Here is a 24,975-nt window from a genome sequence, read left to right on the forward strand (position 1 = left end):
CAAAATATCTGTAATGATATAATTCAATACAAGCAATTTTATCACTATCCTAATGTTGATGAAATGTCCAGAATAGAAAACAGACATCAAAAGCCCACAACTAGTTTTCAAGGGACCAGGGTTTGTACACAAAATGCCTGAGGCTATGTTTATTTTTTTTTCTTACTAATTAATGAAAGTGAATATTTGATGCTTTTTATTTGAAACTTCAACTTTTATCACTTGAGTTTTTCTTTCAACAAACATCAAAGATTATCTTTTTTATTGCACACCAAAATGAGAAAATATACTCTTTTTGATGACTTTCTTTCAAAAAATGAAGTTATACAAAAAAGGATGTTAGGGATAAATTCAGCCTTTGAAGTAAGATCAGATTAACATTACTTTTTCTATCTCAAAAGATTTTCTCTAGTCCAAATTGTCTTGCTATCTTTTGCTTCCCTTGTGTGTGGTTGCAGGTCTCAGCCCTCTTACCTGTAGCTAGATGTCTCTTCGAATATCTTCTCCCGTCCGTCCTTAAACAGCAGCACTGCCCTGTCCGTCTTATCCAGCAGGTTCCTGACATGGACTCTGAGGTACTTGGCCTCATCTCCTCGGGGCACCTGGCCACCCGCTGCCTTGAAGCCTCTGTATGGTTCCCAAACCTGCTTGAGCAACTCTCTGGTCTGAGACACTAGATCAGGCATGTAAGGTGGACTGTTCCTCAAGGCGAGCCGGGGGTTTGTACACAGCTCATAGAGTTTATCCATCCTTTTAAGGGCCTTGTCCACCAGCCGATGGTCTCCACTTGTAGGGGTTTGGGAGCTGGATTTCATGTTCTTGGAGGCTCCTGAACCTGATGCTGCCATTGTTTCTATGTTGTGAATTTAAAAATGATGTAAATCAAATATACCTTTAGATATGAAGCTATTTGCATATGTGGGGGTTGTACAATAAATAATTAAGATGGTTTTTGTGTTTCTGAGAGATGTGAAAGCTCAGTTTTCTTGCCTCTGAATGTTTATGAGCACAATTAGGAGGAGCTACTGGTATGAGCTCAAGTTTTTGAGTGCTTGCACTGGTTTCTATGGTCCTTAATGTGATCATGAGTTCCCAGCCTCATTTGAGAAGCACACATCCCAGCCTTGTAATACAGCATCCACTCTTGATCCATATGAATCCTTCAGCATCCTATAATCCAACCACTGACTGCAAGTTCAGCCACAGGATCTCTTCAGATGCTCTTGGATCAGCATGTCTTCCCTTAAAAGCCAATCCCGTCCACACGTTGCTTTACTATGCTCCTCTTCCTGTCCGATCTTCCAAATAAAACTAAAACAACAAAACACAATTACTTTTAAACAGAATACTTTTTAAGACGATTTTTAGATAGCAACAGTTAAACAGTAATACACAATTGAGGAGTGAACTAAAAGCAAAGAAAGAAGTGTCTGAGAAAAGCTCAACTTTTGAAAAGGTTCCCTCAACTCCCTTCACCCCATATGCTTTCAGTCTCTCTTGCCCTCCATTTAGCACAGCACTATGCTCATCAAAGTTTATGTTGTCATTCAACACTTTTAGAGTCAACGGAGCTGAGGTATCTACTCACGGCACAGCGAATATATGTTCTCTGACATTGGCTGAAATGTCTCTTCTTGAGTCTTAATGTCACCTTCTCTGTTTCTCTTTCTGCGTTTCTTCTGAGAGCACTCTTTGATTGGTTTCCTGGTTGCAGCCAGCTGAACAGGTTGGTTTTCTCTGCTCTATTGCTCAGGCTGAGAAGAGAGAGGGAGGGAGTGTGACAGAGAGAAAGAGAGAGGGAGGGAGGAAGACAGAGAGGTGTGGACTTGAAACTAAACATTAACTTTGAAACACTGCATGAGATCAGCAGAGCTTATGATATCCAGACAGGAAGATGACTGACTTACAGATGTATTGTTGGCACATAGGTCAAGGTTCAACTTTGATGTTAAAGAAATGGATCATCTTTACCCAAATCATGGCAGGGAAAATGTTTACTTTGCATTTAAATCAATTCAATTAGAAGTTTACCTGAATTGGTTGGATTACTCTTGGAACAAAACAAACAAATAAACAAAAAAAAAAAAAACAAGCTTTGGTGGTTCATTAACTTCACCTGCAGCGCCATCATCAGTACATACTTTATATGACTACAGTTATCAACATTTTTTCTGGGGTAAAATGCCTGAACCAAAAAATAAAATAAAATTAGAAAAAAATAATAAATAAAAATTGTGGCTAGATTTCAAAAACTTTATAATGGTATGTAAAAAAAATACAAGCAAATATCCCCAGAGATCCCAACCAGTTAATTTATGCATTCAAATGATAAAGAAAACTTCCAATTCATGTTAAAACTTGTTGACGGAGCAGTTAAATATAGTAACATAACTGATGAATATTAAGAGACTGAGGAATTCCTTTGGTGAGGAAGGGGACATGAGTCATGTCAAATTACACAAAACACAAAGCATAGCACGGCTATCTGAAGGCACTCCAATAAAGAGTAGGATATGTTCTTCTGTATATATATATATATATATATATATATATATATATATATATATATATATATATATATATATATATATATATATATATATATATATTTCTTCCAAAGCATGAACCAAATCACAATCTTTTTGTATGACTTTTGTGTTTTTTTTATAAACACTTTGAGGAAAACATTTTAGCATTTTCATATCCTTAAAACGTTTCACGGTTTAATGTATTCAAATTTAATTCGACTCAAATTAAACACGTCTCTCTTTCTGTATAGTACCTGAAGCTAGTGGATAGCCAGAGGTCCCTCTTACCTGTAGGAAGGCGTCTCCTCGTGCAGCTACTCCACTCTCTCAACAGGTGAAGCCATGCCCTGCTGTATTAAGCTTGAATTAGGTAAGCGTGAAACTATTTAATCGCCGTCCTCGGGCCAAACCTGTCCGATATATCTTCGGTGACGAAGTTCTCCCAAAACCACCATCCATCAGACTCAATGCTTATCAGCTAGTTAACGTTCTGAATAGCATGCTAATCAGCTAGCATTCTGGAATCCAAAACAACGATAAACGGTAATCAAACGTAGCCTAACCCTAAACTGACTTACATGATGGTAACGTTAGCATTCCGATGTTGAAGTTGCATTGAGCTGTTCCGTTGGAATACATGTGATAACAATGATAACGATAAACTTTACACAACACTTTTCAAAACAGGGTAACAAATATCTTTATGAAATTTAAATGAATTAATAAATACATAAATAAATAAGGAATGCTTGCTGGCATGTCTTTCAGAGCCCTTACATTTACAAAGTTAAGGTTTAAGGGAGGGAGCCCCTTGTGGCACACCTCATGGCCCTCCAGCAACACCATGACCATTAAGCATCCACAAGAGGGAGACTCAGGCACTGTTCACACACTGAAATCTGACTGTGCAATTCATACATTTACCCGCCCCCCAATTCAATGCCAATCAAGCTTCTTGATTCTCCTCAAAAGTCCACATCTGACACGAAAGATCAAAATAGTATAGCTTCAGTGAAAATGCAAGTTTTTCTTGTGTTTTGATTTTGCCGCAGAGGAAGTCCCCAACACCTGCAAGAGGAGACAAATTTCAGAGCCACCCACGAACCGCCAATAAGAGCATTGGTTTGCACTACTGAGTATATCTGGTATCTGTTGAATGGTCATTGATCTCTTGTGTAGGCCGGCTGCACCTTTACTCTTCAGTCACAAGAGGGCCTCATTGCTTAGTCTGTAGGCCTGTCTTTTTACAGTCTCATAAGCAGCGCCACTGAAAAGTATTCTGCATTATCATACATTATTGTCTGGGACTGTCATTATTAAAGGTGAGTCAGGAGTATTTTTTCCCATACATTTGTGTACTTTAAAGAACCACTTTTATTTTTATTTTTCATTTCACAAGCCTGCCAAGTGTTTTTGCGTGGGCCTTTAAATAAGGAGGCATGTATTAAAAACAAAACACAAAAAACAAAACAGCATGATATCTTATATCAGTGGAGACCATAATGGTTCAGTGCCTTGGCAGCTGCAGTGTGTTTTTGTAGTGTCAGGGTCTTTTAGGGACTTTAGACACCAACTTAGACTTTCCGTTGCCAGTGCCACACTTCAGTGGAAAGAGGAAAGTCCCAAATTGACCCTGGTAATTAAAGCCTGGTCTGAGGGTGGAGTGGGAAGGGATTAAAACAAAGAGATGAGGTGTGGTTTGAGGAGTGTATGGATATGCAAATGTATGTTTTCATTTAAGATCAGGTAACATTGTCCCATGCAGAGCAGCTCTCACATTGCACCAACTGATTGGTCAGTCAGTTTGGGTATGAGACATCTTCTGTCTTTTTTTTTTTTTTTTTGTCAAGTGCTGTTCTGTTATTGTCAAGAAAACAGGAAAGCACCCCAAATGTAAAAACAACAACAACAACAACAAGATAAATACATTTTTTTTAGTTTATGAGAGCATTGCTTCTATCAGAATGTTGTGATTTATACAATCAGATGCTTAAAACATTATAAAATCATAGATGATCTTGAAAATTGCAGACAGACTTATTGAGCCTTAGTTTTTGTGGGATTTTTGCATTAATCTGTGAGAAACGTATCAAAAGTGTTTTGAGTATGAATTTATATAGGCTATTGGCAGGATTGTGCAGGAAAGAAATGTTTGTATGATAAGACCCCAGTGATAGTAATTTGGCTGTGGAATAGCTCTAAGGGGCTAATTTGTTGCTCAGTCTGTATAAAATATGTAACTTGTAAACATAAAAAGTAGCACAAACTGTGCATCTTATACTACAGCTTTTGTTGTTAACAAGTAAGAGCATATCACATCAGGGAAACTTGCCAGAAAGGATATAAAAACGTATATGAAATTAAAATAAAACACACCTTGTGTTTGATTACTACTGCAGCTTTGTGATAAATGCTATAAGTTAACTAGGCTCCATCCACTCTGCACTATAAGCTGTGACCTGCTGTCATATTCACGCACAAAACAACTGAACCGACAAAACCATCGACTCGTCTCTCCTCAGTGAACTTCTTGAGAAATTCTGCTGTCAATCAGATGTTTTGAACCTATATGTAAAACAGACAGATGTCAGAGAAGTAGGAAATGCAGAAAATTATTGTGAATCCGGAGCCGCGCTATCTCGTTTTTTTTCTCCCTCACTCAGTATGATTTGTTTCGTTTTTAAAGGGAAAGCACCGTCAATTTAAAAGCAGATGAGCGCTGGCGCAGCTCTGCACTGTACCTGCAGTTATGTGCGCGATTATGCACATTATCTACTCTTTCATTGGCAATTTTTCATTGATGGAGCTGCTCTCTCAGTGGATGAAGTGAAATGCTTAGCTTAATTCAACAGTAGGAAAAGGAAACTCAGTTTGGATTTCAATGCTTTCAATTAGGTTTCATAGGGATGAGAATTGCGCACTGCTGGTCACTTTGGATGGCGTGTCAATGAAGTTGTCACACATCTGAAACTTTTCCAAACTCAGACCAACTTGCCACCGGTTGATGCCGAGGATCATGACCATGAACGGTGACCACCAGTCGGTTGCCACAGCGCCGCTGGATCTGCGCACCACTAACCGAGAGCGTGGGAGCTCCAGAGCGAGGAGTCCGGACTGCACAGGTCTCGCAAGGGACGCCCGGGAGATAAACGGTTCACCTGCACCCCCTGCGTGCACCGGGACGGACAGTTTTCAAACACGCTGCCCAGCAGTCAGAGACTCACAGAGTTTAAGAAACGGCGCTGCTTGCAAGCGGCAGGCGGACAATTCTGTCCTGAGGCTTCCTATTAGGAAGCGCCCGTATCCTGCAGAGCCGGAGACCCAGAGCCAGTCACCGGCTGCCGTAGAGCCAGGAGACCGGTTTTCTCCTCCAGCAGAAAGGGACCTCACATCCACGGTCGGTCGTCTGGAAAGAGTCACAGACGTATACAGGTTCGGTGCTGGACCACTGACTCCCAGGTGGCTTGAAGAGGCACGGACTCCTGAAGGATATCCTATTCGGTTTTTGACCCAGACTAATTACGGTAAGCGTAAATTCACAACTGGCAACAGTGCAAACCAGCTAGATAAGAATAGCCTAATGTGTCCCGAGCTGGATATTTTTCTTAATCTGTAAAAATGTGAAAGTAACGATTTCAGAATGATATTAATACTTTGATATTCAGCTCTACAAGATCTCTGTACTCAGTTGACTTGCATGACTGAGCTAATTCAATTTTTAAGGACACTGTCAGCCTTCGGGAGTTGTTGGAGTTATATTAGGGCTATTTTATGGTGTTACAATGGTGGTGCTGTTGCAATTTTTTGGAACATAACATGGTACTATTTGTGTGGTACAGTCGAAAGAACAGATTGAGGTGTCACTACTGATGCATCAATTTTCTTACTTAGGGAAAATGTGTCATGTTAGCAGTTTTTACTGCAGATTTTACTACAGTCCTTAGAGTACTGAAAATCTTAGCTGGGCCAACTAACTTAACTTACATGATGGGCTCAGTGGTCTTATGTACACTTAAATTCAGGCACAGCTGCATACTTTCTCATAACTAAAAATGACTTACTTACTAGATTTTCTTCCATTATAATATCCCAATTTGATTTTTTTAGTCCTAATTTCAGCCTCCCGTCCTATGTTTTTGTAACCTTCTGCCCCTCTCTATCTGTCTTTTTGTCTGTGCTCAGGTCACTTCCAAGTGTACTGCTTGCCTCCCGTCCCTGATGTAAAGCATCCTGTGATCTTACAAACTGAAAACCGACCATCCGGAGTTGCTCTGGCTACACATCAAGATGAAGATGGTGACACGTACGTTGGCTTTTTATATACAGTTACAGCGTATCCACTTGTGTATATAACTGAATCTGCAAACATAATAAAAAAATATGTGCAACCATCAAATCGGTCTGAATCACCGATGCCTACATTAAAACTTGGATTGTCATTATGGTGTCGTATGCTAAAAGTAACTCTACCTTAAGGTTATATCTTCACCAGTAGAAACAAGGAATTTTTTACTTATCTTTCACAGAGTGTAACCAGTTGGACATGAAGCTCAACATAAAAAAAACATTTCCTACATCTTTTAACTGTGACTTTCATTTGCAAACTTACTAAAGATGACAACTAGAGTCTTAAAGCATTTGATGGCTTGGAGACTGGATAACTTAAACTGATTATAAATATGTTCACCAAATGCTGATATTCTTAGGATCAATATTTACTGGCAGGATCGAGTGCTGTTCATACATTTCTGATTTACATTGCTGTCTATGTTTGTAGAAATGCATGAGTGTTTTTACCATGAGAGAAACTATGTGTTGGTGCATGTAGCTGGAAAAGAACAGCACATTTAGTCTTGTATCTTCCTACGACATCTAAACTTAGCAAAAATAGTAGGGAGACAATGTTAGAAAGCCTGTCTGTTTGTCTTTAAAGGGTGCCATATTTGTGAGGAACATGTATTAGTGGGGCGCTTAGCAGAGCTGAGTATGTGGCTTGTGTCCATGAACAATTTGTTACAACTTCTCTGCCAATGCCAAACAGCTTATTCTGCTGTTGGCTCTTGTTTGGTGGTTTGGATGATTGAAGTCATTACATTTGGATGTGAAAAGGTAGACAATTGGAAAATTCTAATTAGCCTAAAAATAAGGGAGCTAGCCTTAAGGATTTAAAGGCTTGTTAGCCAGGGAGGCCACATTGATTTTACCTATCTGTGTCATGAAAAGTCCAGAGGGAAAAAAAACAAAAAGGTGGAGGACCCAAATGCAGATTGAAATGAAACTTTATTTAAACTGAACTCAAAAACTCAAACCAAACATGAAAACTCCAACAAAAGAAACAAAACCAAAAACACTAAGAAACTCACTAAAGGCACTGGGGACACAGGAGGCACGAAGACACAGAGACAGGAACAGCAACAGCAAACAAGGACAGCATACAATGAACCCACACGAAACATACTGAACACAGAGACTATATAGACAGGGAGTGATTGGCACAGGTGTGAAACAAGACACAGGTGAAACACATGAGGAGCAATCAACAAGGAGGGAAACACTAGGAGAACCAAACCAAACACAGGGAAACTCAAGACAGCTACTAAATACATAAGACACCAAAACACTAGAAATGATGATCACAAGAAGACAAACACATGACAAGAAGCAAATCAAAACCACAAGAAGCACAAACTAAAGACAAGAGACACAGACATTCCACAAGACTAACACAGGTGACACAGAACCAGAACAGAATACAAAGAAACACAAGGGCAAAAACACAAGAAAACTCAGAAACACAGAAACCAAAAACCCAAACCATGACAATCTGAGCATTTTGTGTTGAGATGTGTTAAAATATCTTACACAAAGAAGTCCAGTTAAAAAGTTCCCCCAATAAGTTTTGGCAGGTAGTTAAAGACTGATATGATGCATTCCTCATGATTTGAAAAAGTTTACTTTTTGAGCTACTTTGCTGAAAAAAGTAAAACTGTGACTCACCGAGCCTGACCCTAAGACCACCACTATCAGCTTGTGACGGTTTGACCTCAATAACAAAGCTGCTGGCGTTACACAGCCTTTCTGTGGTTTAGGATATGTTTACTTCATCTCACTTTTTGTTATAATCTCTGTGAGTCACCTAGTGTCTCATATTGAACAGGTACAGTCAGAGCCCCTCTGGTATCTGTCTGAATTCTTTACCGCTGTTTCACTTCCTAAAAAAGGATTTTGGTTTATCCTAGATGAGAAATGATTCAGCGCTGACGATGGAGACGCTGAACTCTCAAACCAACCTGTAAAAGCACTTAAGGCTATACACATGGTTCTGTGTTTGTGAGAGTGAGTACATTGAACAACCTTTAGTTTTAAGCAAACCTGTCCATCATGGGGTAGAATGGAAAAGGGATGGGCCGGAAGTGCAAGTTTTTTACACTAGACATTTCTTGAGATCACATGAATGCAAATATTAAACTTTAACGCATGGCTACTTTAGTTTGTGTAAAGGTTTGACACCCTCCCACACACTAACTGAAATGTCAAACTGGTACAAAAACACAAACACACACAGACACACACACACACACACACACACACACACACACACACACACACACACACACACACACACACACACACACACACACTCACATTTAGTCATGTGACTGAAAAACAAAGCATGTCCAAAATATGAAAGAGGGTTTGATGTTGTGGTTTCAAAAGGTATCATCATCATTTGCCTCTATTCATAATGAACCCGTGATGACCGTGGAGCCCGAAGTCCTGTGACAAGTCTCAGCTGCTCACTGTCCCATATCTGCTTCAGAGATCCCGATCAAAATGACTGTAAAGACAGCAACAAGGATTCAGAGAAATCCTTTGTGCACGCATGTCCTGCTAGATAGATGTTCTATAAAGTTACTTTCTTTAATTTTAAAACTTGATATAGGGGCTGCACGGTGGTACAATGGTCAGCTCGGCAGCCTCACAGCCAAAAGGTCACCGGTTCATATTCCATCCTGGTCGACGGTCCTTTCTGTGGGGGGTGTGCATGTTCTCCTGCATGCGTGGGTTCTCTTGGGGTACTCCGGTTTCCTCCCGCAGTCCAAAAACATGCTTATCAGGTTAATCAAACACTAAATTGTCCGTAGGTGTGAGTGTGTGCGTGAAAGGTTGTCTGTCTGTCTGTGTCAGCCTTGTGATTGATTGGCGATCAATCCAGGGTGTACCCGGCCTCTCGCCCAATGACAGCTGAGTTAGGCTCCAGCAACCCGCGACCTTGAACAGGATAAAATGAATGAATGAAGCTTGACATAGCTTTATGTATGATTTTGACAGTGTGGCTATTACACTTATAACTTGCATGGCAGACATGAGGAGCACCCATTAGTTTCACTTCTTTTTTCCCTCTGGGTCATGAGGGGCTGGAGTGTAATCCAGCGAGAGGCTGGGCGCACCCTGGAGGCCAGAGGACCCATTGAGAACATGCAAACTGCACTGAAAGGACTCTTAGAAAAGAGATTTTTGATCTCATTGAGGCTTTTTTTCTGGAATCATACAAGGAACAAAATACCAACATTTACATTATTTAATAGCTGTGAGTTAAAGCACCAAGCTGTGAAAATTGTGTAAAATCTGTCCTTAGTGTGTTGAAAATGATTTTTTTTTTGCCTTGTGTAATACCTGCTTTTTGTTCTGTGGTTGTGAATTTTTGAATTCTGCAGAAAGAGACACAGCCCCCTGTCCTTTTCACACAGTCGGTGTGTGTGTGTATGTGTGTGCATGTGTGTGTGTGTGTGTGTGTGTGTGTGTGTGTGTGTGTGTGTGTGTGTGTGTGTGTGTGTGTGTGTGTGTGTGTGTGTGTGTGCAACGTGAGTGATGATGTGCTCTTACGTCAATCAGGGCACTCAGCTTCTGTTCTCATCGCTTCAGAGCCCCTCAGTTTCGGGAAAACCAGTAAGAGCTCAGTTGTTAAACATGATTGTGGTTTTTCTCAGGTGTCTGTCTTTCTCTTTTCTTCTCAGTGTTTTTTAAATGAATGGGCTCGAAAAACCCAAACATCCGTTCATCACTTCCTCATTTACCGCTTGCTTTCTATCAGCTTCATCTTTCTGTCTCTCGCTCTGTCGCTCTCTTTTTCTCTCTCTGTCTCCCTCTTTCTCTTTGGCTTGCATGCATTAGTGCATGTATAAACTTATACATGTTATTCGTTGATATCTTGGGTATCGTTCAGCTCTCAAAAGTAATTTTCTATCTGATTCTGTGCAGAGAGAGTATCTACTTAAAAAAGAAAAAAATGTGAAGTATTTGTAGTAATACTAAAAAAAAAAGTGTTTGAAGAGAAAAGTTTCATGAGTGCTGACTTACAGGACTACAGCACTTGGACTTTTAACTGCACATTCAACTTCTGCTTAAAGGGGCTGTGAGGAGTTTGAAACTGATCTTGAAAAAGTCTCCCTTCTAGATATATGCCTGATCGTAATCCACACTTTAAAATGAGATTATCGGCACCAATTAAATTGCTACTTCTTAGCTTCCAGTTTGGGTTGACCAGGTCGGTTTGTTTTACATCAGGTTCAGGTCTATGACAACTCCACGCCGGCTAACAAAGTTTAGTCTTGAAAAGAGATAAAACACAGATCTGTGTTTTTCTCTGATAAAAACAATTTATGTGACTAATTTTGTAGTGATGGTGGACACAGGAGCCTGTCAGACAGAAAAAGGAAAGAAGAGTAGAAGAAAGCTAAAAGGGAGAGTGATACAGCCCGAGCCAAAGGCTAACACAGTGGCTAATCTGTTTGTGATAATGTTCCTTTCAGCCCACAAGCAGCAGCTATACTGCAGTGGTCTGTTCAAACTTGAGAGTCTATCACAATGAAGAGTGATGTTATGTTAGCTCTATTTGGTAGGCGACTGGCAGAACTTAGCTAATCAGGATTTACTAGCGTTACACATTACAGACTTGTCTTAGAGCACCAGACTGCCAGCTGCGCTAAATATAAATGGCTACTCAACAACCTAAAAACTGACAGTATTTACTTGTTGTCGAGTTAGCCTACAGATACATCAGAGCACCAGGCTAACATATGGCTGGCTGCTACAATGTTTGCTTGATGTCACGTATTAAACTGTAGAGCGTAACTGTATCGCTAAATACCTTACCTCGGCGTGTTGCATCCAGTAAAAAGTTGTTTTGAACAAGGAATGTTTGTTTTGATCCAATCTCCATTTAATTCCAAAACAAACACACGCCTCACTTAAAGTAATTTACAACAGTGTGTGGAGACTCCAGGCCACAAGGGGGCGAGGGAGTGCAATCAAAACAGATCCTCCTTGTAGCATCTTTCATGTGCTCTGGGTCTCTGGCTCTACAGGAATTTCACTGGCTGTATGTTCAGCGTGACCATAAGCACAACAGTAGATAGCACAAAGTATAATCCCAGTTCCAGAAGTGCTAGGACACACATGGATGTAGATAAATGATATAATGATGTAGATATACAAGATATAGTTCTATGAAAAAAATGAGCTTATTTTAAGTTGGAGGCTACAGACATGTTTAAAAGTCTTGGGAAAGGGAAAATAATAGATAAAATATGTATAACCCCCCAAAAAAGAAAATGAAAGAACACACATAGAAACATCTTCCTGTTGATAACATGACTGGGTATGAAAAGGTCATTCCAGTGACGATTTGTCTCCTAGAAGTAAAGGTGGAAGATGTTGACGGTCATGGAGCATTACTCTGTAGTGGATGTCACTGCATGGCTCAAAGTCACCTTGAAAAACCATTGCCAGCTTGTGTTTGTAGCTGCTTCCACAAATGTAAGTCCAAACTGTACCAGTTAGAGGGAAACCCAATGACTTCCTTCCTTTTGACAGTTGAAGATGTTACCCATGTAAAAAATGTAGAAATGCTTTATAAGGAAGAGCTCTTACAAAACAAAATATATGCTAATCCAATGCTTACACAATTTTACCATAGATGCCTTCACTGTGTCATTCTTTGCAATGAGCAGAGCATATAATGCACTAAAGCATAAGCTGTCATTTCTTGTTATCTACATTTTTTATGTCCTTCTTGTCAATCAGTTCATTACTCAGCTGGTTCTCAAACCACATTATGCAACAGGCTGCAGTCTGATCAGTCAGTTTGGCGAACCCTCACTTCCATAGCAGACAGCCTAACACACAAAGCTCCCTCCTCTCTCAGCCTATTTTCTCACTCACTTTTCTTCTATCACTCTCCCAAACACACATATGTGTACGCATTCATGCACGCACACACACAGGCACGCACACACGCACGCACGTACTATCAGTGTTATTGTGGCAAGCGCGGGACTCCTGTCTGCGTCAGTGTCGCTGTGCTTGGGGTTATCTGGGGCTGTGGTCTGCCCCACTTCCAGGAACAAGAAACAGTACGGTTTCATCTCAAGAGAAAAAGAGAGAGATGGATACAGAATGAAAATAGCATAAAAAGGAGGCAAAATTACTGTAGACTTATAAAAAGGCAGATTCAGACATAGTTGTTGGCTCAGTCTTTAATGAGATGATGTGTGATTCATTCTTTACAGTGAAAACTACATAACAGGAGGTATCTAATTTTCTATTTATGTGCATTAACTCTAAATGACTGACCAAATCCTTAAAAGTCATATTTAAAGGGCCTGCAAATATATTTCTTTGTGGATCAAATGTAGCAGGATTGGTCACCCCCGTCATTGTATGATTTACTGCCAAGGCACAGCAGGGTTTTTTTTGTGGGAAGCCGGTAGCATATACAGTAATTATAAAAAAAAATAGATGCTGATACAAATTTGTTCAGTTACAGTAAAAGGGACCAGCTGAGGAAAGACTCCCCACACTCACTCCCGTTTCACATACAGTTCTGCTTTTTCGCTGCTTCGCTCATATGTCAGGTGTAAGTCATCTGATAGTCTCTAACACTGGCTGTTCCAACAGCTCATGCACATCAATTATATTTTTTTTACCCAAGAGTTGGTTGCACGGTTTGAGAACATCATGCATGTTTTCACACATGCACATGTACAGTTATAATCATTTGCGCTGGGAACAGCAAAGCACTTTTTTGCACCACTGAGTGAAAGTTGACATGTTTATGCTTTGGTTTCAAAAATCACAGGCTCAATGCTGTGGTGTCTGAAGAATGAGTTCCAGCTCTTCCATTGTGAACACAGAGAACATGCATAAAACAGTAATTACGTGGTTGTAATGTATCAGAATTTTTTGGATAAAAAAAATAAAGACATAAAACAAACATTGACGCATAAGTAGATATATGTTGAAAATGCACAGTGCCCACACGCGGAGTTAAGCAAAATAGAACGAGTCAAATTTGCAGGGAAGTACAACATTTTTTGAGCAAATATCGAACTGAGCACTTTGGGACTGAAACTTTGTTTGCTCAAAGAGGCTTTTAACCTTCATTATTTAAACAGGAAATTAAAGTTCTTAATGACTCCATGTCAGTGGGACACATGTCTGTGGAGAAGTGTTTTTGTCATTTTCAGATCTTGTTTTTTCACCCCATTTTTTTTTTCACTGGTAACTTCTCACGAATTACCCCTGTTTCCTGTCTCAGATTTGTGCTGCATGTCAGCTTTTGACTTATCCTTTGGATGAAGCTGAGTGAGTGCACCTACAAAAAGCCCCTGTTAGAAACCATACAGCTGCATGGCTGGATTTCACAGCAAACATAGCAAGATAAAGAATGCTGCCATTGTTACTGACAACAGGAAGTGACAAGAAGCAGTGAGGCTCTTACTGGAAGCCTCTGCTACTGACAGATTGAGAAGAAAAATGTGAAAAACTGCTTTACTTTTTTCTTTAACGCACCCCCCCCCCCCTGCTCGGTTTTTGCCCTGTCCCTAACTTTGGCCTGCACTTGTTCTTTCACTTCAGGTAGAAACCTCAGATAGTGGTTTCCACTTTAGTCTTGATAAGGGTGTGATAAGGACAGTGTGAGTCATGCCTGTACATCTGTGAAGCTCTTCCGCACAACTGTCACTTGGATCCTTTAAATCAGGTGATCAAAAAGACTTACGATCAGCTCATAATTGCAAAAACAACCCCATAATCTGCTATAATGAGAACGTTTGTTCTTTTTCATTGAAATAAGTAGCCTGGAAAAGGGGTATTTCAAACAGCACTGGATTATGGCCGTACAGCAACAACCTATGCTTTGCACTGAGCAGCAGCTCAAGAGTTAACTCATTAACATACTTTATCTTAGATATTGTGAGGAAAAGTTATGCATTTATATAAACTGCAGAATATCAAAAGCCTGCATGCTTAAATCTATTGGGAGGCATCTAGAAACTGGTCTAAAATGCAAAGGTTCAAACAATGTGCGCAAAAAAAGCACTTAGATATTAAAAACATTTACATCATTGCATCACCATGGTGTCATTACGTTGTGCCAAATAAATTGTCATGTCATTGTGTTGCATATGACGATGGATACGGAATTAGGTACTTTTATAGGTACCAACTGAATTCTGTCAAATGCACAGGGTACCAACTCACATAAAAAAGGAAGGTAGGTACCTTAACACAACTGCACAACTTTGTAACTGTGAAGGACTGAAAGAGCAGGCGATTTTCCATGCTGGACATGAACACAGCATTGCAAGGGACTATATTGAAAAATAAATATGTTAAACTGAAAAACTTGAGATTTTATTATGAAAAAAATATTATTTTCTTTACCACATTAAGTACTGTACACGAAAATGTACCGTAAATTGGTACCATTTGGTATCGATACCGTGCTTTATCATTTCAAATGTGAAAGGTACCCATCCCTACTTTCATATATGTGTATGTGGTTGCTGAAGGTAAGCTTCCAAAAAGCTGCATTTTAAGGGCTTCTGTGCTTCAAGATTTGGGCTGGATTTGGAGTATATTTGTGTTGATGGTACAAAAAGTTTCTGATTTGTTTTCTGCTTTAGCCAAATCTCCTTTCCTAGATGTTGTGCAGGTCACAGTGTTAATGGATCATCATGTTGAAATGCTGACAGACATTTCAACAGTTTATCAACAGTTTATCTCAATGTTTTTCCAGCTGTAAGTGTAAAGCATCATTTTTATATATTTTTTTCTGTCGTTACAGAGCTCTTCATATAGCAGTGGTGCAAGGGAAGCGGGATTTTGTCTACAAAATGATTCAGCTTCTGCTGTCGGCTCGCAGGAGTCCAGATATCTACAACAACCTCCGGCAGGTAAAACAAACGTTACATTCCTGTGATATAAAATGACAAACTGGAGTTGATGTGGGGCTTCTCTTTCTAAAGAGAAATCTACAGTGCCCATAAAAATGCATGATTTATGCCCTTTTTTGATACAACAGTGTGCCCCTACACAGTTACCTTGAGTCAGTCTATTTACTAAAGCTGTGTCCCAAATTAAGGGGCTTTTAGGGCTGCAATTAAAGGCCGAATGCTGTACAGTGGTAAATTGCTTGCTTTCCCAATTTAAAGGTGGACGACACGTGTGCTACTTTTCGTGGACTACTAGATATCTTTTGTGGCCCAACACGTCCCATAATTCGTTGGACACCAGTTGAAACAAAAAAGGGACCAACCATGTGATGTTAGCTATTCAAATTTTATTTAAAAAATGCATCAATTCTTGAGATTATTTTGAATATGTTAGTAATGGTTATATTATTTAAGTAATGTGAGCAGTACCAGGTAGCTAGCCATTGCCAGGCTACAGGATCGGTGCCATATGACTCTAGTTTAAGGAATGTGACATCACTTGTGTCTTCATCCATGCACACATGTCTGCACACCCAGCTGCTATCAGTAGTTAAATGAATTCAGACTTCAAAGGTTAGCTGCATGAAGCTAAGTGTTTGTTCACTTCAGTATGAAAGCATGACAGTTTTTTTTTTTATTTCTCTGCATCATCAAGTTTAAATGATGAGAAAGAGATGCAGAATAGAAGTTCAGTAGGGGACTTCTGCCCGGTCAACCACAACACAACATGTAACACACATAACCCACTTCACTACTCTGATAACAGTAACATGGAAAAGAATGAAAGAGGAAGTGCCTTGGTTTCCTCCTTGCCTTGTGCTGCGTTATCACACACTCTTACAGTCATGGCGGCTGATGGTTATGCAGTGGAATTCACCCTTCCTGGTTCCCCACCTGTAGTGATCACATGCAAAAGCCACACACATGCTGGGAAGGACTAATTGTGTTCTCTGACATTCTGGTTGATCTGTAATTGTTGTTTGTGTTGCTCAGTGTTTGTATAGAAAGGGTTTTTTTCAGGGTTTGCATGATGAATTTGTCATGTTGTGAAACTTCAAAGGAAGAGTGAAGATGATTAAGCAGGTCAGACTGTGACTCCCGTGAACTCTCAGGAACCATGAACTTGTGCCATTGCCTTAACACACATGATCAAGTATGAAAACGATGTCACATATTGCAAACAAGTCACTTTAATTTGTAATTAGGCTGAGTTTGAGAGTTTGACTGCCACCCTTTATTCAGTCTAACTTTAACCTTTATATATATATATATATATATATTTATGTACAAGTGGACTCAATGAACTCTCTTGGTGATTGCTCTTAGTACAGGTTATTATGTCTTTTACCTACTCTAGCCTTATAAGTAAAGGAAAAGTACAGTGAAGAATGAGTAAAGGAAAGTGTCTTTCAGTGTTTCCCAATCCAGGACTGCCCCAACCGCTGGCTTTAATCCAACACCTCATACGTTCTTTTCTGCTCTGTTGTCTCAAGCTCCTTGCCCTCCTGCTGTGCATCCTGCCAGGTTTTTTTTTCTCATCCTTCAGCACAGACATCACCTGAGCCCTGCTGTGCTGTAGTTCTCAAGGCTGGGGTTTCACACCACACAGGACACCACGGGTGCGATTACCAGAAATAACGCTGGCGCTATCATCAGTTGTTGTCTTCCCTCATCGCTGAGGCTTGACACTGAAGGTTTTGTGATATCCTGTGTGTGAAGATGCATGCACGCAACATCAGTACACTCATGCACACACACACACACACACACACACACACACACACACACACACACACACACACACACACACACACGCACACTTTTCACACACTTACATTGTGCCATATGCAGTCATAACCAAAAAGAGCCACATGCCCTGTCAGCCGTTTGATAACCAGATTACTTGGTTTCAGCTGAATAGGCATAAAGAACAGATATCTATAAAAGAGGTTAAAGAAATGTTTATGTGTTAAATATACATCCATACAGATTTGAACACTCCGGCCAACTTCCTGTTAAAAAGAAATGAATACAGCTTTTCCAATATTGATGACAGATCCTGAGTTTCTGTGGTTTTTACATATGGAACTTTTTGACAGAGTGTTACTATCAGTACCATAACTGAACAATAGTGCAAATGTCATCGTTGATTTGTGTTCCACTCACTGAACTGATGTGATGGTAGAGACACATCTGTTTGATACTCCCACGCTGGTCACGTTGTCAGTGTCGTTGTCAACACACTCTGCTCTCTAGAAGCTGCTCTCACCAGTTTGTAGTCACAGATGCAACATTGACACAAATGAGGTTTGGCCAACTAGTCCCTGAAGACCACCCACACAAAAAAACGCACAAATGTTCAAATGCTTGATGAGTAACAGCTGCAGTGCAGTATGCAGATGGTCTGTAACCTTTGCATTAATTGTATTAAAAAAAACCAACATATCTATGAACGTTCACTGCTGTAACATTTATATGAGGGTCTTTCAGTCTGCTTTTTGCATGCTTTTAATCTTCGTTTTTGTGTAAGTGTGAGCCTGTGTTTGCATGAGTGAGATATCTATGTGTGATTGTGTGTGCTTAATATTCTTGTTCCGAGAAGTCACATGACCCCCCCCCCCTGCTTTGGGCTGTTTCACAACATACCTTGCTGAGGTTCAGAGGGTAGTTTACAGGGACTTTCCCTTCTGCTCACAGCTCCCTGTCTCTCTCTTCTGCCTCTTTTGCATATCTCTTGCTGCACATATCTCAAGAGAATTTCAGTGTCCTGAGCATAACTGATGGTGTGACTGATTTTATCAGTGTTTTTATGAACAAAATTGACTGAAGGATGTGTGGTCTGCGTTTGTGCAAGAGGAAAGAGCTTAACCTTGAATTGTGCACTACAGAAAAACAGCCTCTCTCTCAGTGCTGCCTCCAAGCCTATCTTTGTGTTTGGCACTGCCTACAGCCCGAGGCTGTTCTCCATGCCTATAAACCTCCCCTCTTCTCCTCTCTCATCTTTTCACCTCCCTCATGTTGATCCGCTCATTTTGCAGGAATGCAAGTGTGCTAGGACAGACCCAGGGGAAAGAGAAGGGATTTTCCCTTGTGATCCGGTCTTTTCCCTGAACTCCCCTCTGACGCTTCCGTTTCTTCCTCATTCCTCCTCATTCCTCTGTCCCTCTGCCTGGCTCCCCCCTCACTCCCTTCCTCGTATCTATTCTGTATTTTTGTTTTAGTCACTCTGAGGTCCTTTACAGGAACCCACAGTGAATCTGTGCCAACTCTCTCCACAAAAAAACTGTAAATTTGGAGACCTTAAACGGCCTCTGTGTGATAGGTCGTTCTTTTTTCAAAGTTTCATTACTGCTGTCTGAGGAAAGTAGTATCATGGACTGTTCACTTTGAAAGTGAATGCTGATTGGGTTTTCAAAGGCTTACATTTTTCAAAAGAATGTATTGTTTATGTGCATAAATGATGTGTACATGTGCACTATTGTGTGTGTTGTTTCATCTGTGAGTGTGTGACTCACAGGATTCAGGGAAACGGGAGCTAAAGGGAAGAACACTGGCATTGACACACTTGTGGAATTCCACAACAACGCTCTCCCACTGCTTGACTACTTTTTTAATAGTCTTTACTGGAACAAACCTTCAGTACACACACCCACACGCACGCACACACACACACACACACACACACACACACACACACACACACACACACACACACACACACACACACACACACACACACACACACACACACACACACACACACACGACACATTCAGCAAAAGTGAAACTTGGAGCATTGACCCGTTCCTGGTTGCTGTGTTTATTGTGTAACTTGAAAGAAGTTAAAAATCCCAGATTGAAATACTTCCCTTTAAGTCTAAGAAGTTTTACACTGCTTTATTTAACTGTAGGTTGTCAGTGTATTTAGCTGACATTATTATGAACAGGATGATACATGCTTACATCACCTGAAAAAAACATCCTAGATTGCCCAAGTTATTTATTTGGCACTTCCAGGAAAGCAGATATAGTGATTGTAATTTTTGTTTTCACGACACTTGCAGACTGTTTGGATAAATCACACAAGGTTTGTTGCTGCTGTTAGTGTAGTGTTAGTTTACTCTATGGTGCAAAGGTCTTACCTCTGACGGTATATCTGACATAATTTCCTGCAGCTATGTATTTCTGTCATGATGTGAGTGAATGTGTATGGTGCTTTTGTTTATTCAGGGGAACTGACACCCAGTACCTGTGCCAGTGTTTAATGATCTTGTGATGCGTAATAAAAATAACCTTACAAGACACAGTTCCTTGTTTGTTCATTTCTGGAGTTGGCCACTCCTTCAAGCTTTTGTTTTGTACTGTGCTTGACCTTTAACCTGTAAAACAGGTTGGATGTGAATGAAGACATTTACTAGAAATTATAGTGCTCTTCCTCTAACCTCAGACGGTTGTGATTTGAAGATTGAAGATGTCTGTTCCCCCATCTGATGTTTGTCCCATGCAGCTAAGGACAATAGATGAGTTCTTCATTGTGAAGACCTTGATCATTTGCTTGGTCACTGATAGTTATGCTAGGTCATATCCTTTTCGGGCCTGTATAATGTATATGCAGATACAGCTAGCTGCTAGTTCACTTAGGATATCATGAAGACACAAAACTGTAGGTCAAGGCTAGTGATGGCTTCATCACGAGGACTCCTACCTGCATAGAACCAGAATAAATAGATCAGTGAGTCAATCAGCCAGTGCCCAATAATGTACAGTTGGACGGTGCAAATGGAAAACAAGAATCCCAACAAGATGAAAGAAAAGCACCCTGTCCGACTGAAGGGATTTTAATCTTTAAATAACCACCAACTGTGCACCATCTCACTCACTACATGGCTACCAACGAAATGAAAAAAAAAACAAGTTAACTCTAAGAACTGATCTAAAAATGAGTCTGTAGTTTATAAATGTCTTATTTGTTTAGCTAAAACAGTGCCCCCCCTGTTTAAATGGTTGGCTGTGCTTCCATGTTGACAGTAGCCTTATCAGTCTACTTAAAGGTCATATTAATATTTTATCAGAGTAGTCAAAACAGTTGTTATGTTTGCATTTTCACAGATGCAGAAAAATACAGTCCAAGCTCCTCACCCCTCTAAAGTTTTATCCATGGGTTAAACAAAGGGCTGCTGGTTAGAAACATGTGCTGCCCACTTTGGAGACTAAAGTCCCTGGAAGCTGTCTCAGTATCCAGTTTAAGCTGACTTCAAAAACTCCAGATTGCCTGTTAGGGTGTAAATTAAAGTGCTGTTTTTATGGCAGATTTAAAAATGTACGCAACTTGATAAAAATGGTTTTGGTCTCAGCAGCTGATTTCTTTATTCATAAAACTTTGTTGAGTGAAGATTTTAACAACTCCTACAGTTTGGTTTTATGAAGGCAAAGATTTAAACACAGTTGACCGAAACGGGCATGGCTAACAGAGCTTCTAAGTCATTCAGCCTGCCTTAACTTTAACTCTCCACCTGGTTGTTAGATTAGTCAAAAGTCAATTGGAGTCTTCATGTCCGGTAACATGATTACCTTTGTTTAGCTTCATGCCTCTTAAGAACCAATGATGGGTGACATGCCTTTGACTACGTATAGGTTCTATACAGCCTTATACAGTCTATGTTTTATATATTCAATATATGCACCAAGCTAACTGTCTCAGAACTCATGCTAGAGCAGAAAAGAGTATTTTCCAAAATGTCAAACATTTTTCTAATTGATCTGCAATCTAGAGGGAAAGCCTGAGGGTTTGGACCAAATTGATAGATTTGGTTGCAATCATGGTCTGGGATTTCCACTTTCAAAAGCAATCTTAGTCAGAACTGCAAAACTAAGATAGATACTTGTGTTGAAATAAGGGCATCTACAGAGGTCAAGACTTCTTTCATTAGTTTTAAGAGACTGAAATGAAGTTTTTGAAGACAGCAGAGAGTGGGGCATTGTTCAGCATTAGTTTGGGGGGGCACACTTTGTGAATACCATGTTGTGTACGTCAGTGTGAAAAATGAGAACTATTTTAAGTGATAGAGTCTTGTACTATGTGGTTATGAACCTCAATACACTGGTTTGTCTAAACTGTCATCTCTGCTTTCATCCTCCCTCTCAGACGCCCCTTCATCTGGCGGTGATAACACAGCAGACCAACATGGTGGAGGCTTTGTTGAGTGCAGGGGCCGACCCTGCTGCCTTGGACCGTAACGGCCAAACAGCGATCCACCTCTGCTGTGAATACAACCAGCATGACTGTCTGTCTGTGTTGCTTTCTTGCTCCTTATCGCCCATGTGTCTGGAAATGAGAAACTTTGAGGGTAAGACATGACATGCCAATGAAGCTCCTCAGTTGACATAGTGCTTAAGATGTCTTTGACAAAAAAAGATCTAGGATGACTCACAAGCTCTTCCTATGAAGTTGCTTAACGTGCTAAAGACTTGTGCTCGTTTGTAACCATATTTTCCCCAGTAAATTCCCTTGGTTTCATTCACTAAGACACGTAATACTGTTAAATGGAGAGTAAAATTATAAATACTTTTTGTAATTATTTTTTTTATGTTCTGTTTTCATTTATTTCCCAATTTAAATCTACAGATAGCTTTATACAAGCAATGAACAAAGTTATAGTGTTTCTCTGGCCGAGGTTGTGTTGACTTTTTTTGTTCTGGCAGGAAGGAGAATAAGACTGTGACTCCTCTGTGGTCTGCTTTAGAGTTACTTTGCTGCAACTCCTCATTACGCTTGTGATGTCACAGCACAGGAGACAATTTGTGTGTCAAAGCAGCACAGGAGAAAGCCCCCAAAATACACACAGGCTGTTCTGTGTACAATAAATATTATCTAGTCTATTACTTCCTGCTTAAGTGACAGATCCTTTCCCACCTGATGTCCTTTGTCTGCCCTGTCACCTGTAGAGCAACACAAAGCTCCATATTGGGTTTGGTATTGTTGGCTCTGGAATAGCTTACCTTTACATTTAAGTACTCCCCTTGTGTAGGTATTTTTGAATCTAGAATACATGAATATTTTTATATGTGTGTCTACATTTGTTTGTTATATCACACAGGGTCTGCTCCTTTTATGCTCTCAGGTTTAAGCCCACTTCATCTGGCTGTGCTCCGTGGCCACAAGGACTTGACCAGAATGCTGCTGGATGTAGGAGCTGACATCAATGCTATGGTGAGTTTCATTTGCTGACTCAGCACTATTTCTTCAGAATATCACAAACTTCAAAATTTTCCATCTCTGAATCCTCTGAAATTCCCATGATTGTTTTTTCCCCTGTCAATTTAGGACATAAAAAGTGGGCAGAGCCCCCTCATACACGCAGTGGAGACCAATAATGCAGACATGGTCCACTTCCTCATTGAGGTAATGATGGTGTGTGGACAGGGAGGAAGGAGTGGGGGCAGGGTTATGACTCAGCTGTCTTTGATAAGTCTGGGTTTTCTTGTCTCAGCTCATAGTGTATTAAGGGTTTGCTTTTCTAGATGACAGATTAGACCTTCAAAGAATTTGATTATCATGCTCACAGCTTATTTTATCATAATAGCTTATGTCAGACTTGGATTTTCTCCTACCTTCTAGATTTGTCTTTTGTTTCACTTTTTATGCTGAACTGCCTCTAATCCTTCTTTCTTTATGAATCACATTAGAGTTAACTTCTGTTTTTGTTTTTCTGTTGTAGCGAGGTTGTGATGTCAACAGCCAGTCATACAGTGGCAACACAGCCCTGCACAGCGCCTGTGGCCGGGGTCAGGTAGACACAGTGCGGCTGCTTCTGAAGAGTGGAGCTGACAGCAGCCTCAAGAACTACCACAATGACACCCCTGTGATGGTGGCCAAGAACCAAAAAGTGAGCCAGGACACATCGGGACAAACACCTATATGCAGAGTTCTCTTTGCTGTAGTCTTTATTGTAGCATTTCATGGGAGGGAATGAACCCCATAAAAGCTTACCAAACTTACTGTGAATATGTCCTTGTCATCCAATGTTGGCACAATCTTTATTTTTATAAGAAAAATACATTTTATCTGCTTCATATGTTACCCCAGAGACAGTGAAAAAAAGGAAAGTTGAGCAGTAACAAGCAATATTAGAGCCATATTGTGTAATGAGTCTCTTCTGCCCTCTAGAGGTCTAACTTACAAGCACTCTCCTTAAACTTAAAAATTGACTTACACTTGCCATGCTCACAAAGTCTTAACAGACTCTTTATCAACTGCAGATATCAGATGTGCTACGAGGGAGAGGCTCCAACCAAATGAGAGTTCAAGACCATCACTCTGTCTCTAACTCACCACATGGGAGCAACGTAACAGAAATTGGTGAGAAAAGGCCCTAAAAAAAAAAAAAAAAATACAAAATCCGACTGGATTATAACTTGTACTTCTAACCTCTACTTTTTAGGGTCCCCATCTTCCAGCCACAGCCGTGGATGTTCACCCTCAACAACACTTCATGCTTCTTATCACAGCAACTCTCACTCCCCAAAGACTCCATCTGCACATCTACTTCAATATTTTTAGCTCTAAGTTAAATCCAGGGCAACTGTCAGCTACCTCCACATAGCAGCAACAGAGACTCAAAACGGGACAAACGGAGACTCAGAAGGACATGATGGTGACGGTTCAGCTGATGAGATGATCGATCAGCAAAAGACAGTATTGGTTCATCTCAATCATTCACTGGATTTTGATGTTTGAGCAGAACCTGTTCAAACTCTTTCATTCAGCTGCTGTAGTAACCTATACTTGGGACTTGTTATACACATGAGCCAGATCTCTGCACCAACATTGCAAAAACAACTGGTGAAATGTGCAAATGAAGGTTAACAAAGATTCATTCAAAGACTTTATTACACTGTGTGATATGTCTGTATGTAATGGACACTGATATGAGTTATCTGAACCTGGATGACCTTGGAAAATTATTATTTTTTGTATATTATTTAAAAGCTCTTGGAAAAATGTAAAAATGTGTATCCAGTCTACAAGGCTTGACCTGCTTGATATTGCACTTTTCCCCATTTCTATAATTCCTTAGTTCTTTGTAGGTCTCTTTGTATTGTTTTTACATCGCCTGAAGTTTATGAATATGTTTGTATAAAATATCTGATAAATGAATTTCTGTCTATTC

At 40.1% G+C, this 24,975-nt stretch overlaps 2 protein-coding genes across 6 annotated transcripts in view; one reads left to right on the forward strand and one right to left on the reverse strand.

Moving 5' to 3' along the window:
- The window catches only part of cblc (Cbl proto-oncogene C, E3 ubiquitin protein ligase), a 15,659-nt gene extending 12,361 nt beyond the window's left edge, over positions 1-3,298 (reverse strand). The window contains exons 1-3 of one of the 4 annotated variants that reach the window (XM_074682819.1): positions 2,817-3,298; positions 1,589-1,754; positions 475-1,311 (exon numbers count right to left, since the gene is read on the reverse strand). In XM_074682819.1, coding sequence (XP_074538920.1) covers positions 475-848 — 374 coding nt within the window. In that variant the 5' untranslated portion in view covers positions 849-1,311; positions 1,589-1,754; positions 2,817-3,298. The remainder of the gene's footprint in view (positions 1-474; positions 1,312-1,588; positions 1,755-2,816) is intronic. The other 3 variants (XM_074682817.1, XM_074682816.1, XM_074682818.1) reach the window with 3 other exon arrangements.
- bcl3 (BCL3 transcription coactivator) lies at positions 2,798-24,913 on the forward strand. Of its 2 annotated transcripts, none has more exons than XM_074682824.1 (10): positions 2,798-2,862; positions 5,514-6,052; positions 6,711-6,831; positions 15,658-15,766; positions 21,951-22,152; positions 22,927-23,015; positions 23,130-23,207; positions 23,524-23,691; positions 24,065-24,164; positions 24,247-24,913. In XM_074682824.1, exons 2-10 carry the CDS (start codon positions 5,533-5,535, stop codon positions 24,363-24,365), a joined length of 1,506 nt encoding a protein of 501 aa, XP_074538925.1. In that variant the 5' UTR covers positions 2,798-2,862; positions 5,514-5,532; the 3' UTR covers positions 24,366-24,913. The 2 variants fall into 2 exon arrangements, with proteins under 2 accessions (XP_074538925.1, XP_074538924.1); XM_074682823.1 differs by having other exon boundaries at positions 2,822-2,898.
- Positions 24,914-24,975: the final 62 nt, after the last annotated feature.

Source organism: Halichoeres trimaculatus, unplaced genomic scaffold (genome assembly GCF_033239565.1).
Source record: "Halichoeres trimaculatus isolate MK-OKI-2021-1 unplaced genomic scaffold, fHalTri1.1 fHalTri1_scaffold_12, whole genome shotgun sequence".
Taxonomy (NCBI): domain Eukaryota; kingdom Metazoa; phylum Chordata; class Actinopteri; order Labriformes; family Labridae; genus Halichoeres; species Halichoeres trimaculatus.